Source organism: Artibeus jamaicensis, unplaced genomic scaffold (assembly GCF_021234435.1).
Source record: "Artibeus jamaicensis isolate MK-2021 breed Jamaican fruit bat unplaced genomic scaffold, CSHL_Jam_final contig_3174, whole genome shotgun sequence".
Lineage (NCBI taxonomy): Eukaryota > Metazoa > Chordata > Mammalia > Chiroptera > Phyllostomidae > Artibeus > Artibeus jamaicensis.
In genome coordinates, this window is record NW_026521738.1 from 2008173 (window position 1) to 2021932 (window position 13760).

Sequence of the window (13760 nt, forward strand, 5' to 3'; positions counted from 1 at the left end):
GTCCTTTGAACTACTTGTGTCACTGATCCTTGCCATTATCAGAATAACCAAGAAGTGACAGCAAACTCTGTATCTTTTAGCCTCTTTGTTTTCTAGTCTTTAAAACCAGAACAATATATATTAGGGTACAGTGCAATAACTGAAACAACCACCATGCTTTTGACAATAAAAGTGCTAGTGAAATGAGAGCTTAAAGTATGGTCCATATACTCACCCCTACAGAAGTCCATCAGAATGAGCACTTCCCATACATCACCACTACTCACATTGTTGATACTAGAATCAATGTAACCCACAATGTTCTTGTGTCCCGACAAGTCCCTCTGTAAAGGAGAGTTGAATATTGTCAGTTACACAGACACAATGAGCCAGTCGGTTTCATTAGCACAGATCATTTAAATACACAGAGACTAAGGAGCAGGGTCAAGAGCAGACTTCCAGTGGTCTCTAAGATTCATGGCCAGATCTTCAATAGCAATTCTGAAACCCTACCAAACCATAGCACTCACCTGAACTAAATTCTAGAACCAAAGGGACACAGGGTGACTACTTGCTCACTGCATTAGTAATCCATGCAAAGCAGAAGCAAACACATCTCCAGAAACATGGCAGAGGGGCTAAGAGGAGAGAAAAAGTATGAACTATTTAAACATGTGAAAGTCAAAGTGACGTTTTCTTCCTGGTTAGAGGGACACACATGAATTCAACTTGACTTTGAAACTGCTCATACTGTTTTTCTCCCTTTAGGAACTACATGAAAAGAAAAACTGCTTTACAAAGTTTTGAAGGGACTACAATGGCATTTTGCTTGTAATTAAGCCCTTCAATCCATCCAGCTGAGATACAGAGAAGAAGATGGGTCGTGTTTCAGCCTCTCTGGTTGGAACAGCATATGATCTCTCAGGGCTGTGTGGGGAATTAATTGTGTTAGGACCCCATGAGGTACTAGAAGTGGCCGCTCACCCTGGTACTGTTATTGCCATAGAGGCAATCTGTGTAATGATGATGTTCAAACTCCAAAGTCATTAGTGAACAAAAAGTGAGCTAGCTGGGTAGTAGGATTTTTGTCAAGTACATTATTAAGTAGTTTTAATATTTTACTTTGGTTTAATAAAATGGGGCAGGGAGAATATGGAAAACAGTGTCCTATAAGAATCACTACAGGGAACTTATCCACATGGCAGCGGTTAATATAGCTCAGCCCCTGATTCAGAAAACCAGTGGGAGCGAGTCAGCACACAGGACCCAGACCCCTCGGGTCAGCTGTCCTGTGGGAATCAGGCCTGCACTGTACCTAGGCTGCTTTGAGGCTTGCTTTTTGCTAAAACTCCCTCACCCTGGATTGAGGCAGCAAATTTTTACTGCATATCTTTAAAGTAACTTCCTAAAGTCTGTGCTAAACCTCCCAGTATGGAGTGTAACCAGTTCAACCACTCTTCCCCTTTCGTCTGCAACATCCTTTTCTATGAAGTAATCAGCAGCACTCTCTCCTTTGTTATCTGTAAAAGGTAATCACCTAAAGTGAACCTGTGCATAGTAAATGAGGACCATCCTCAACGTGATGCACCCAGAAAAGAAAAGCCTGTTCAGGCAGGGTTTGGGGTGCTCTCTCACTCAAGAGAGTGGCCATGCTGTCCCTTTTTCTCCACAGGACTTCTGCAGTTTGTGTGAATTTGTTCATCGCAGCCACAACTCACAGACCCCGCTGGCTGGAGTCTGCATCACACAAATTTGGCAGTTTGGACCACAGAACAGTAACTATCACCATACTAACTAGAGATTTCGCTGTTTATAGTAATAAAGTCTCTTTTGATCTGAAATCACATACCAAAACAAGATGAAGCCTCATAATATCAAATGAACACAACTGAACCCTGAGTATCAAAGTTAGAACTCATTAGAATGTTCCTCTGAGTGAAAGAATAAGAATGACTATTGCCTCAGAAGGGTAGACCAAAGGTAGAAATATGACCTATGCAAGAACAGCTTCAGAGACAGAATGGAGAGGAGATGAGAATGGAACTGGACTTGCACAGAACAGGAACTGAATATGCAGGGTCAGTGACTATGGGTTACTCTTTCAGAACATTTTGTGCTTAAGAGAGAAGCAGTAGCAAGGAAAATAATTTTTAGGATGGGAAAGAATTGAGCAATGGAGAGTGGAAGGAGCAGAAGAAGGCATTAAGGTTGCAATAATTGATGGAACCAAGTCCATAGGTAGAAGAAGTAGGGATTCAGAGCACTGCTACAGGGGCTGGTTTTAGAACAGGGGCTGGTTTTAGAAAGACATTTCTTTCCTGGAAAGCAGGAAGAAATAAAAATGGATATGCATATTGGTTTAAAGCTAGGAAAAAAGAGAATATGAGTGAGTTCAGATCTACAGTTCTGTTTTAGTAGAAAGCAAAATCATCTCCAAGTATAAGGGAATGAGAAAGAAACTTGATGAGAGAAAAGTCTTAAAACAACTGCTTTGGGTATAACAGACAAGAGAGATAATGAGGCAGAAAAGCAGTCTCTAGAGTTCAAGTGACTTTAGGACTCATGTTTTGCAGAACTATTATTCCACCTGCTTTTCAGTATTATTATCAACTCTTCTAGAACTTGTTTCCATTTACACACTCCTGGAAACAGGGAGAACTGGAGAGAAGTTTTTGGAAACCAAAATGGGGCAGAAGACCATGTCCTCCAAATGTCCACAAGGAGGAATGTAAGGCTAATATTCCTACACTTAACTCTTTGAAAAAGAATTGGCAATGTTGCTTGTGACTTTGTATCACCCCAAGAGGAATAATAAAGAATCTACAAGGAAAATAAAAACCATTTGGTAGAGCCAAGAGGAAGTTAAGTGCTATTAGAGGACCCAAACTAGATAAGTGACATCTGCAAATGGCACCCTAGAGCAGTTTGCCAAGCTGTTTGCTGATGAGTTCAAGCCCAAATTCCTGTTCACTTTGTCTCTGCAGAGATCCTGGGAAATATCCACCAGAAAAGACCACCTCTTTGGAGGAAGACCGTAACTTTTAATGACTTGATGCAGCAATATCGCAGATTTTAGAGTAAAACATCACTGGTTTATAAATGATGGAGACATATCTGTTTGAATGGTTGTAAAATGTATAAAAGGTCAAGAGAAAACCTTACAGCAAATTGAAACTGGCATCAGTTCTCAGCAGCTGCAGGTCAGAGGATGATCCAGCTTTCCCTAGCTTTAGATAAAAAAGATCAGGCCCAAGCTTACCGAACAGACTGGATGTACAGGTAAAGGATAGAACCCACAAGGGGTCGGTGGGGGACACCTCTCAGTTACCACCTGTTTACTCAGGAAAAGGCAGGATGTCAGAAAGATGCTTTGATGCCCTTTGCTACAATTAGTATTTGGAGTATTGGGGAAAAAGTCTGTATAGTGAATGTAAGTCAAAAATCTGAGTTTTAGGGGTGTGGGGAATGTTCAGTTAAACTATAGATCAGATCAGTTCATATTACTTGATTTAAACAGTGGTAAACTTAAACAGATTGTGTTGTCATTTCAAACTTTATTTTTAAATTAACATTAAACAAGGTTAACAAAGTGCTAGTAAGCATGTTATTAGAAGACGTACTTTATTAAATAGATATCTAAAGTGCTTTATAGTTTAGCTTATTAACTTTCATGTTTAACTGCTTGAAGCACTGAAAATATTTTTTTACAAGCACACAAAGAAGCCAGCATTTGAAAATCAGCCCTTCAACCCACATCCTATAGATTACTACAAATTTCAAGTTTATTTGAGATCTGAATCAATGATACCTGTAGTATTCTATCCCTAGGCTCAAGATTCCAGCAGCAGAATTCCTATTTAGGCATCTTAAGACCTTATAAGAAAACAGAAGTCTCGATTTCAAAATACATGTCAAAAAACCTTTACATTTATGTTCAAGAAAACAAAGAACATTTTAATATGCATATCAATAATATCATTCACCTCAAAATAATAAAAATGAGTATTACATATAACAATTTCCCTATATATCAATTTGCTCAAGCAACCTTCCTTGCAATGTCAGCATGATGCCTGCAAATTCCTGATTCTCACAGAGCTCATGTTTATTTCCATATAGTAAGTTTCCAAAGAGGAATATTAAGCCCCTTTGACACTCCATTCAAATATTCAATGTTTTTTGATTTTATGAGTCAACATTATTGCTGCCCACTTCTAGAATCACCCCATGGTTATACAGACCTTTTTAACCAAATTTCAGCTTCATCTTAATTTAACAGATGAAGGGAAGGAGTTCAAAGGCCTGCAATTAGTTTCATATTCCCAAAGTTGCTTTGTAAAAAAGTCTTCTGCCTCACTATTCCTTCCCCCTTTTTTCTCTGTAACTCTAAATTTCCTTTATAATTCTCTTTAAGGAGTTATTCACAGCCAAATAAAAGCTATCAAGTCTGTGTAGTGGTAAAAAGAAACTCTCTGATACCTATGCAGGTCCTAGAGTTCTACTGAAGGCCAAGGTATCCAGGGCCCTTGTAGGTTTCTGCTGGGTAAGAAGTACCAGATAGCGCATTTTGCCATGTATAATGTGCACCCACGTTTTTGTGTGCATTATACATGGGATTGTTGTGCCCATGTTATATAATCATCATACCCATATATAAAGCACATCCTTATTTTCCCCTCAAAGATTTGAGCAAAAAGTGCGCATTATAAACAGCAAAATACAGTATCCTCCTGCCTACACTCAAATGTACTCTCCCTTTCCCAAGTCTTGCTCATGAATTAATCCTGTACTTAGTGAACAGATCTTTAAAGTCATTGCGAGTCTAATTTAAGCGGTACAATCTAACTTTCACATGCACATGAATCAGCTAGTGATTCTGTTTAAAAAACAGATTCTAATCCAGTGGTTCCGGGACTGGGCCCGGGATGCTCCTGGTCAGTGACACTGTGATAGTGGCAGAGGAGGCCAGGTGGAGTCAAGACTTTCACCACTGCCGAGCCATGACAAGGCGAATTCCCAAACTCATGGTGTCAGTGAAGGCCACGTGAAGAGCAACAGCCAGGTCCTCCTACTCTCCCACCAGGAAACATCAGTGGAAGCCTCCTGGGGAACTGGAACTTCTGCCCCAGTCTAACAGCAATGAGGAACAGCCCTGGGTGTCAACAGAGGACCAGTGGGAAACCTGAACCATTGAGTAGTGACGAGGAACAACCCCTTAGCCCCCAGCAATCTCCTGCCAGAGCAGAAACCAGTTAAAACAGAAATTTGTCAAACTAAGAACTAGGAAGATCTCAAACTAAATGGAAAAAAAAATCAATAGATGCCAATACTGAGATGACAGAAATGATAGAATTATCATCTCTGCCCGAATGAAGCTATCATTTTTAAAGTGGTCATGGGAAAAATGCTTAAACCAGCAATTACAAACATGTTGGAAACAAATAGAAAGCCTCAGCAAAGAAATAGGAAGTTGCATCAAAAATACTGAAAACTAAAGAAACTAATAGAAATTTTAGAACTGAAAATTACAATAATCAAAACAAAAAGCGTGGTAAATAAGGTCAGCAACAGTATGAAAAGGTCAGTGGAAAGAGTCAGAGAACTAAAATATAAATTTTAGTTTATATTTAGTTCTCAATAGAAATTATCCAATATAAACCAAAAGAAGCAAACAGATTTTTAAAAAAAGAGAGAACAAAACAAATATGCGTGAGTCCATACTGATATAAGTGAATAAATAAATGAGAGGAGACAAAATCTTTTTTGCAGAAAAATTTCAAGTAATTTATAAATGATTTATGTAGAAACATCACCTTCGGGAAGGGGAGATATAAATCCCTACTCCTTAAATTGGGCTGCCTAAAATGACTATTTTGTTTTAAAGAAGGGATGGGGAGAGTCATTTTGCAGGGGGGAAACCTGACAAACACTACCTCAACCAGGGTCAAAGTCAGTATCGACAGGAAAATCATAATTTTATTCTGAGCTCGTAATAAGCTGTGATGAAAACAGCACATCAGTTTCCTCCTGTCTAATCATGAAACAAAATCAGATGAATTCAAATAGAGGGCATCCTACAAAATACTTGAGCAGTACACCCCCAAACTGAGTTTCTAAAAATGATGAAACTCTGAGAAACTGTCACAACTAAGAAGAGCCAAAGGAAATGAAAATTAACTATAATGTGGAATCAAGGATGGAATCCTGGAAAAGAAAAAAATATTAGATAAAAACAAAGAAAATATGAATAAACTATGGACATCAGTTAATAATAATGTAACAAAACAGGTTCACTAAATTGTGAATGTACCACACTAACATAAGACGTTATTAGGGGAAATAGGGTATAGGGCATACGGAACTCTCTGTATTATCATATCAACTTTTCTGTAAATTGAAACTTCTAAAGGGTAAAATCTATTAAAAACACAAAGAACAAAGCCTAAGGGGCTATACAACTATAACAAGAGATCTAACATTTATGTGATCAGAATTTCCTAAAGGAAACAGAAAAGGGGAGGGACTGAAAAAATACCTGAAGATATGGCAACTGAAAACTTCCCAAATTTAAGCAGGGAAACATAAATGCGCAAACTCAAGCAGCTGAGATGATCCCAAACACAATAAACCCAAAGAATCTACACCAAGATACATCATAACTAACTTCTGAAAACAAAGACAAGTAAAAATACAGAAAGCAGTCAGAGGAAAATGATATATTACCTATATGAGACCAAATAATTTGAATAACAGTCACTATCTCATTAGAACCAGATGCTAGAAGGAAGTGGCACATTTTTAAGTATTGAAAGAAAAGAACTGTTGTTCTACAATCCAATGCTCAGCAAAAATATCCTTTAGGAATGAAGGGGAAATCAAGACATTCTCAGATGAAAGGAAATTAATTAAATTTATAGCCAGCAGACCTACCCTAAAAGAATGGCTGAAGAAATCTCTCTAAACAAAAAGGAAACCATAGTAGATGCAAATGTGGACACACCAGGAAGGATGAACACAGTAAGAAAAAATATGAATAACTACAACACTGATGTGGCCGTAAGTATGTTTAGAAGAAATATTTAAGATAAATACATTATAAATGGGGAGGTGGAGGGAGGGACGGGTGGGTAAGGTTTCTACACTTCACTTGAATTGGTAAAATAACACCAATAAATTATAAAGATGCTATATATTATATTAATTAGAATAACTACTTAAAAGCTATACAAAGAAGTAGCCTGCAAGAAGATGAAAAGATGCTCAACATTACTAAGCATCAGTAAATGAAAACAGAATCACCAGGAGGAATTATCTTATTCTTGCAGGGATGGTCACTATTAGAAAAAAAAACTATAAAACAGAAAATAAGTGCTGGAGAGGGTGCAGAGATATTGGAACTTTTGTGCATTGCTGGTAGGAATGTGAAATGGTACAGCTAGTATGGAAAACATTATGGAGATTCCTCAAAAGTTACCACATTATCCAGCAATTCCACTACTTGTATATATCCAAAAAAAATTCAAAACAGGATCTCAAAGAGATATTTACATGTCTATGTTCATTGCAATGTTGTTCACAATAGCCAATGTTCAATGATGGGTAATGGCTAAAGAAAATGTGGTATATACATACAATGGAATATGACTCCACCTTAAAAAAATCATATTCAACATAGATGAACCCTAAGGATATTATACAAAGTGAACAGAAGGATGAATACTGTATGATTCCACTTATATGAGGTCTATAGAACAGCCAAACTCAAAGGAGCAGAGAGTAGAAGGGTGGTTGCCAGAGGCTGAAGGGAGGGGAAAATGAGGAGCTGATATTCAGCAGATATAAAGTTACAGTTATTCTAAATGAATAAGTTCTAAGATCTGGTATAAACACTGTACCTATAGTTAAAAATTCTGTGTACTTAAAAATCAGTTAAAATGGTAAATTTTCGGTTATGAAGTTTTGACTACAATAAAATTATTCTTACAAGGTCGAGTAAAATTAAAATAAAATAAAATATTAAATTAGAAACATAAAAAGAAATCTTAAAAATTGAAATATCAATTGCTTCGTTGAAAATCTATGAAATGTACAAATAAGTTGAAAACCACGCCCACACAAAAGACTGCACACAGATGTTTATAGTTTTTTGTTCATAACTGCTAAAACTTGGAAGCAACTAAGAAAGCCTTCACTAGATGAATGGATATATAAACTGTAATACAGCTATACAAAAAAATATTATTCGGCTCTAAAAAGAAATGAGCTATCAAGTCATGAAAAGACATGGAAAACATTAAATGTATATTATTAAGTGAAAGAAGCCAATCTGAAAAGGCTGCAAACTGAATCATACTTAATAATTTCAACTACATGAAGTTCTGAAAAAAGCAAAACTATGACAGCAGTGCAAAAAAGAAAATTTAGTGGCTGCCAGGGGCTGGTGGGAGGGAAGGATGAGCAGGCAGAGCTCAGGGGACGTTTAGGGCAATAAAACAATTCCTTATGATAATAAATGGCACATATATGTCACTATACATTTGTTAAAACCCGCAGAATGTACAGTACCAAAGTGAACTCTAATGTAAAGTAGGGACTCCAGGTGATAATATGTCAGACAGCTTCACCTTTGTAACAAATGTATCACTCTGGTGCTAATGCTAATAGTAAAACGGGCTAGGCATGTGGGGGGGTATGAGGTATATGGGGACTCTCAGTACTTTCCATTCAATTTCCTATGAACCTAAAACTGCTCTAAAACAATAAAGTCTTTTTTAAAAATCATACAAAGAGATACATTCAAAACCAAAACAGATAAATTCAAATAGAATTCTGAAAAAAGAAGCCCTGGCTGGTGTAGCTCAGTGGATTGAGCACGGGCCTGTGAACCAGACAATTGCGGTTCGATTCCCAGTCAGGGCACATTCCTGGGTTGCAGGCCAGTTCCCAGAAGGGGATGCACAAGAGGCAACCATACATTGATGTTTCTCTCCCTCTCTCCTTCCCTTTCCCTCTAAAGATAAATAAATAAAATATTTTTTAAAAAAAATCCTTTAAAAAAAAAATTCTGAAAAAAGTTCAAATAACCATAAAAAAACAGGAAAAGGAAAACAGAGAACAAAAAGCAAAAACTAAAATGGGAGATTTAAGGGCTACTTATTAGGACTAACAAATAACTACATTAAGGTTCCAGCCAAGGAAGGAGGCATAGGTAGAAACCCTTCGCTTCCTCAAACAACCAAAAGGAGGATAACAACCAATATGAAATTCATAAACAACCGAAAGTGCCAGCAAATCACACTGCATGGGACTCCGACAACAAAGGAATTAAAGAAAAAATCAACCAGAACAACCAGATGAGTAAGGCAGCAGAGCGCATGGCCGGCTCAGAAAAATCGCAGCAATGCAACAGCCTTGAGGGCAGGGCTGGCTGCCCAGCTCAGCAGGCTGCCCGGGAGGGGCTGACTTAAGGGGATTCAGGGGTGGCTGTGGGCTATGGCAGGAGAGGGGGGTTGCCCTGGTAGCGGGAGCGCCCAGTCTCACAGGAGAGTCCAAGAGTCCATTGAAAAGTGCACTACAGAGAGGTGAGATCACTGTACCCTCTCTGCCCCCCCCCACAAGGCAGTGCCACAGCGCAGCAAAGAGGGTTGCCCCGCTCTGGTGAAAACCTAAGGCCCCACCCCCTTAAAACCTATCAGCTGAGCCATGACAAAGAAATAGGACCCACATGAAAGAACAGAGTAAAAGCCTCAGAAAGAGAGCTCAGCAAAGAGGAGACTGCCAACCTACCTGAGGGAGAATTTAAAGTCCTGGTAATCAAAACGCTCACAGATCTGACTGAGATTGGTTGAAAAATGAAAAAACAAATGAAGGATACCCAAAGTAAAATGAAGCAGAATATTCAGGGAACCAACAGTGACAGGAAGGAAACCAGGACTCAAAGCAACAATTTGGAAAAAAAGAAAAAAATAAACATCCATTCAGAACAAAATGAAAAAACAAGAATTCGAAAAGTGAAGAGACCCTTACAAACCTCTGGGGCAATGTGAAATGTTTCAATATCCAAATTATAGGGGTGCCAGAAGGAGAAGAAGAAGAGCAAGAAATTAAAAACTTATTTGAATAAATAATGAAGGAAAACTTCCCCAATCTGGAAAAGGAAATAGACTTCCAGGAAGGTCCAGGGAGCCCAGAGAGTCCCAAGGAAGTTGGATCCAAAGAGGAACACACCAAAGCACATCATCAAGTTACCCAAGATTAAAGTTAAAGAGAGAATCTTGAAAGTTCCAAGAGAAAAGGAAAGAGTTGCCTACAAAGGAGTGCCCATTAGACTGTCAGCTGATTTCTCAAAAGAAATCTTGCAGGCAAGAAGGGGCTGGAAAGAAGTATTTGAAGTCATGAAAGGCAAGGACCCATATCCAAGATGACTCTATCCAGCAAAGCTTTCATTTAAAATGGAAGGGCAGATAAAGTGCTTCTCAGATATGGTCACGTTAAGGGAGTTCATCATCACCAAGCCATTATTATATGAAACACTAAAGGCACTTATCTAAGAAACAGAAGATAAAAATTATGAACAGTAAAATGACAACAAACTCACAACTATCAACAAATGAACCTAAAAGAAAAGAAAAACAATGAAAACAAAAACTAAGCAAACAACCAGCACACGAACAGAATCTAAGAAATGGACATCACACAGAGGGATTTCAGCGGGGAGGAGGAAGGGAGGAATAGGGGGCAAAGGGTACAGGGAAGAAGAAGCATGGTTAGTAGGCATAAGAGATGGAGAAAGATTAAAAAATGGTATGGGAAACAGGACTCAAAGAACATATATGTACAACCTATGGATGTGGATTAAGGGGTTGGGAATGCTGGAGGGGTGGCGGGGCAGGGTGGAGGGGGGATAGAGGGGAGAAAATTGAGAAAATTATAATAGCATAATAAAAAAATATTTAAAAAATAATAACTACATTAAATGTAAATGGTCTAAATACACTAATTATGAGACAGGCATTGGCAGAATGGACTTAAAAGTACAATTCACCTATTTGCTGACTAAAACAATTCACTCAAAAATAAAACAAAATAGATAGGTTGAAAGTATTATAAAAGGGTTAAAAAATATACACTATGCAAACTTGAATCCCAATAAAAAGGAATAGCTTTATTAATAAAGATAAAGTAGACTTCAGAATAAAGAAAATTACCAGAAACAGACAAGACACTGTGTAATAATGAAAGAGTCACTCCATTAAGAACACGTAACAATTCTAAATGTATATGCAACAAACAACAGAGCTGCAAAACATATGCAGTAGAAACTGAAAGAGACAAACTGCATTTATATTTGGAGATTTCAACAAATCCTCTCAACAAGTGATAGAATAACTAGGCAAAAACCAGCAAGGATATAGAATAATGAATACAAGACCATGAACTGATAGGATATAATCAACATTTATCAAATACTTTACCTAATAACAGAATACACATTCTTTTCAAGTGCCCACAAAACATTTACCAAGGGAGGCCATATCCTCCTGAGTCATAAAACAAACTTCAATTAATTTGGTGTTCTCCAATCACCATAGAATCAAACTAGACATCAACAACTAAAAAATTAAAAAAATTGTCAAATAACCAGAATCCAAATAATATACTTCCAGGTAATCCATGGGTCAAGAGGAAGTCTCAAGGGTAACAGAAATAAATAAATTAGAGCAGAATGGAAAATAAAATACACATATCAAAATAAAGCAGTGTTTAAAGGGAAATTTATAGCACCAAACATATATAACAAAAAATAGGAGAAGTCTCAAATCAATAATCAAAACTTCCATCTCAAGTACCTAGGAAAAGAAGAGCAAAATAAACCTAAAGGAAACCAAAAGAAATAAGTATAAGAACAACCATCAATGGAATTGAAAATAGAAAAGGAGAGAAAATCAATGAAACAAATAGATGGTTGTTGAAAACACTGATAAAATTGGCAAACTTCTGACAAAGAAAAAAGAGAGACGATACAAATTAACAATATCAGGAATAAAACAGGGGCTACATGACAAACTATGCACAGATCAAGGGATAACAAGAGAATTATTATTATATAGTTACTAACAACTAACACAACATGCATAAATTTGACAATTTAAAGAAATGGACCAACTATTTAAAAATACAAACTATCACAACTCACCTAATATGAAACAGATAATCTGAATAGCCTTATAATTATTAACAACTGCCAAAAAAGAAATCCTACAGCCCAGATGATTTCACTGGAGAATTTCACCAAATGCTTAAAGAATAAATACCTATTGAATGAAATCTCTTCCAGATAAGAAATAAGGAACCAACACTTCCCAATCCATGTTATGAAGCCAGAATTGCCCTGATAACAAAACCAAAAAAAGTTAAAATATGTACACACACACACACACACACACACACACACACATACATATGAGAGAGAGAACATTATCCTTCCTGACTATAAATGCAAAAATCCTTACCATATAGAATTCAACAGTATATAAAAATAATTATAGAACATGGAACATGACCAAGTGGGAATTATTGCTGGGATGCAAGGCTGGTTCAATATTTGAAACTTAATCAATACAATATCTAACATGATTAAGGCTAAAAAAGAAAAAAAATCACATGATCATATCAATCAATGCAGAAAAATGAGGAAGTCAAAAAGATGAGTTGACAAAACTAACAAAAAAGAGAGGCAAAGGGAATGCCTAGGAAATTCCTATACATTAGAGAGCAACCAACCCAGATTCGATGGAGTCAGAAGACAGATCTCTTGAAGAAGAAAAAGTGAATAGAATAATAAATGTGTTTAAGAGTATTAAAATGACATAAACTTGGGAAGGGTTTGGGATTAAATTGCTGAAAAGTATGCAGAAAACTAAGATTAAAAAAACCCCAAAACACCAGATAATCATTAATTCCAGGGAAGAGAGTTACATAGGAAAGGAATAGTAATTATAGTCTATTAGGAGATTCAGCAAAATAAAACTAATATTAATATAACTAATATATTGCCAAAATTTTCTGTTATTTTGGGAGAAAAGATGAGAATAATGCAAGTATTTGGGGGAAAGGACATGCAAAAGATGAAAGCTAAATTTTTACTTTCCATATTATGTAATGCCTAAATTGGAAAAATAAAGAAACTTCAAGACCTAGCAGTATCAGCATGTTAGTTAGAAATGTATCAAAGGACTCAACTAAAAGTGGTTGCCTGAGAACCTTGCAATGGCATAGGAAAAGTCCTCAGAGAACTGTTTGAGATGTCTTTTGTAACAAGTTTAGTTCACCCATCTATCTGAGTATTTAAGTTGTTAAAAATATAAAGATACATGGCTGGACCAGGACTTGAACCCACATAATTTTTTAAATTTTCACCAGAGGATATTTTTATTAATATGGGGGGGGGAGAAAGAGACAGACAGACAGACATCAATGTGAGAGAGAAACTTTTATCAGTTGTCTGCCTCCCTTCCTTGTCCTGACCAGGGATCAAACCTGCAACCTAGGTATGTGCGCTGACCAGGGATTCAACCCACAACCTTTTGCTGTAGGGAATGACGCTCCAACCAACTGGGCCTCCCAGTCAGGGCAAAACCACATAATTTAATTACTAATCAGGTCCATTAATTTGTGAGTTCCTACAGAGCCTGTGTCTCTTATTACCTCTACTCCAATGCCTGCCTAGCACAAAATAAGCCCTCAAACATGTTTATGAATAAATGGGAGAAAGTTCAAGG

The 13760-nt window shown here is 37.1% G+C and overlaps 1 protein-coding gene across 16 annotated transcripts in view; it reads right to left on the minus strand.

The window, feature by feature from the left end:
* Positions 1 to 13760, minus strand: part of AAK1 (AP2 associated kinase 1) — a 166020-nt gene that overhangs the window by 72966 nt on the left and 79294 nt on the right. For all 16 annotated transcript variants that reach the window (XM_053663303.1, XM_053663304.1, XM_053663308.1 and 13 more), the window contains exon 4: positions 215 to 323. In XM_053663303.1, the coding sequence (XP_053519278.1) occupies positions 215 to 323 (109 nt within the window). The remainder of the gene's footprint in view (positions 1 to 214; positions 324 to 13760) is intronic.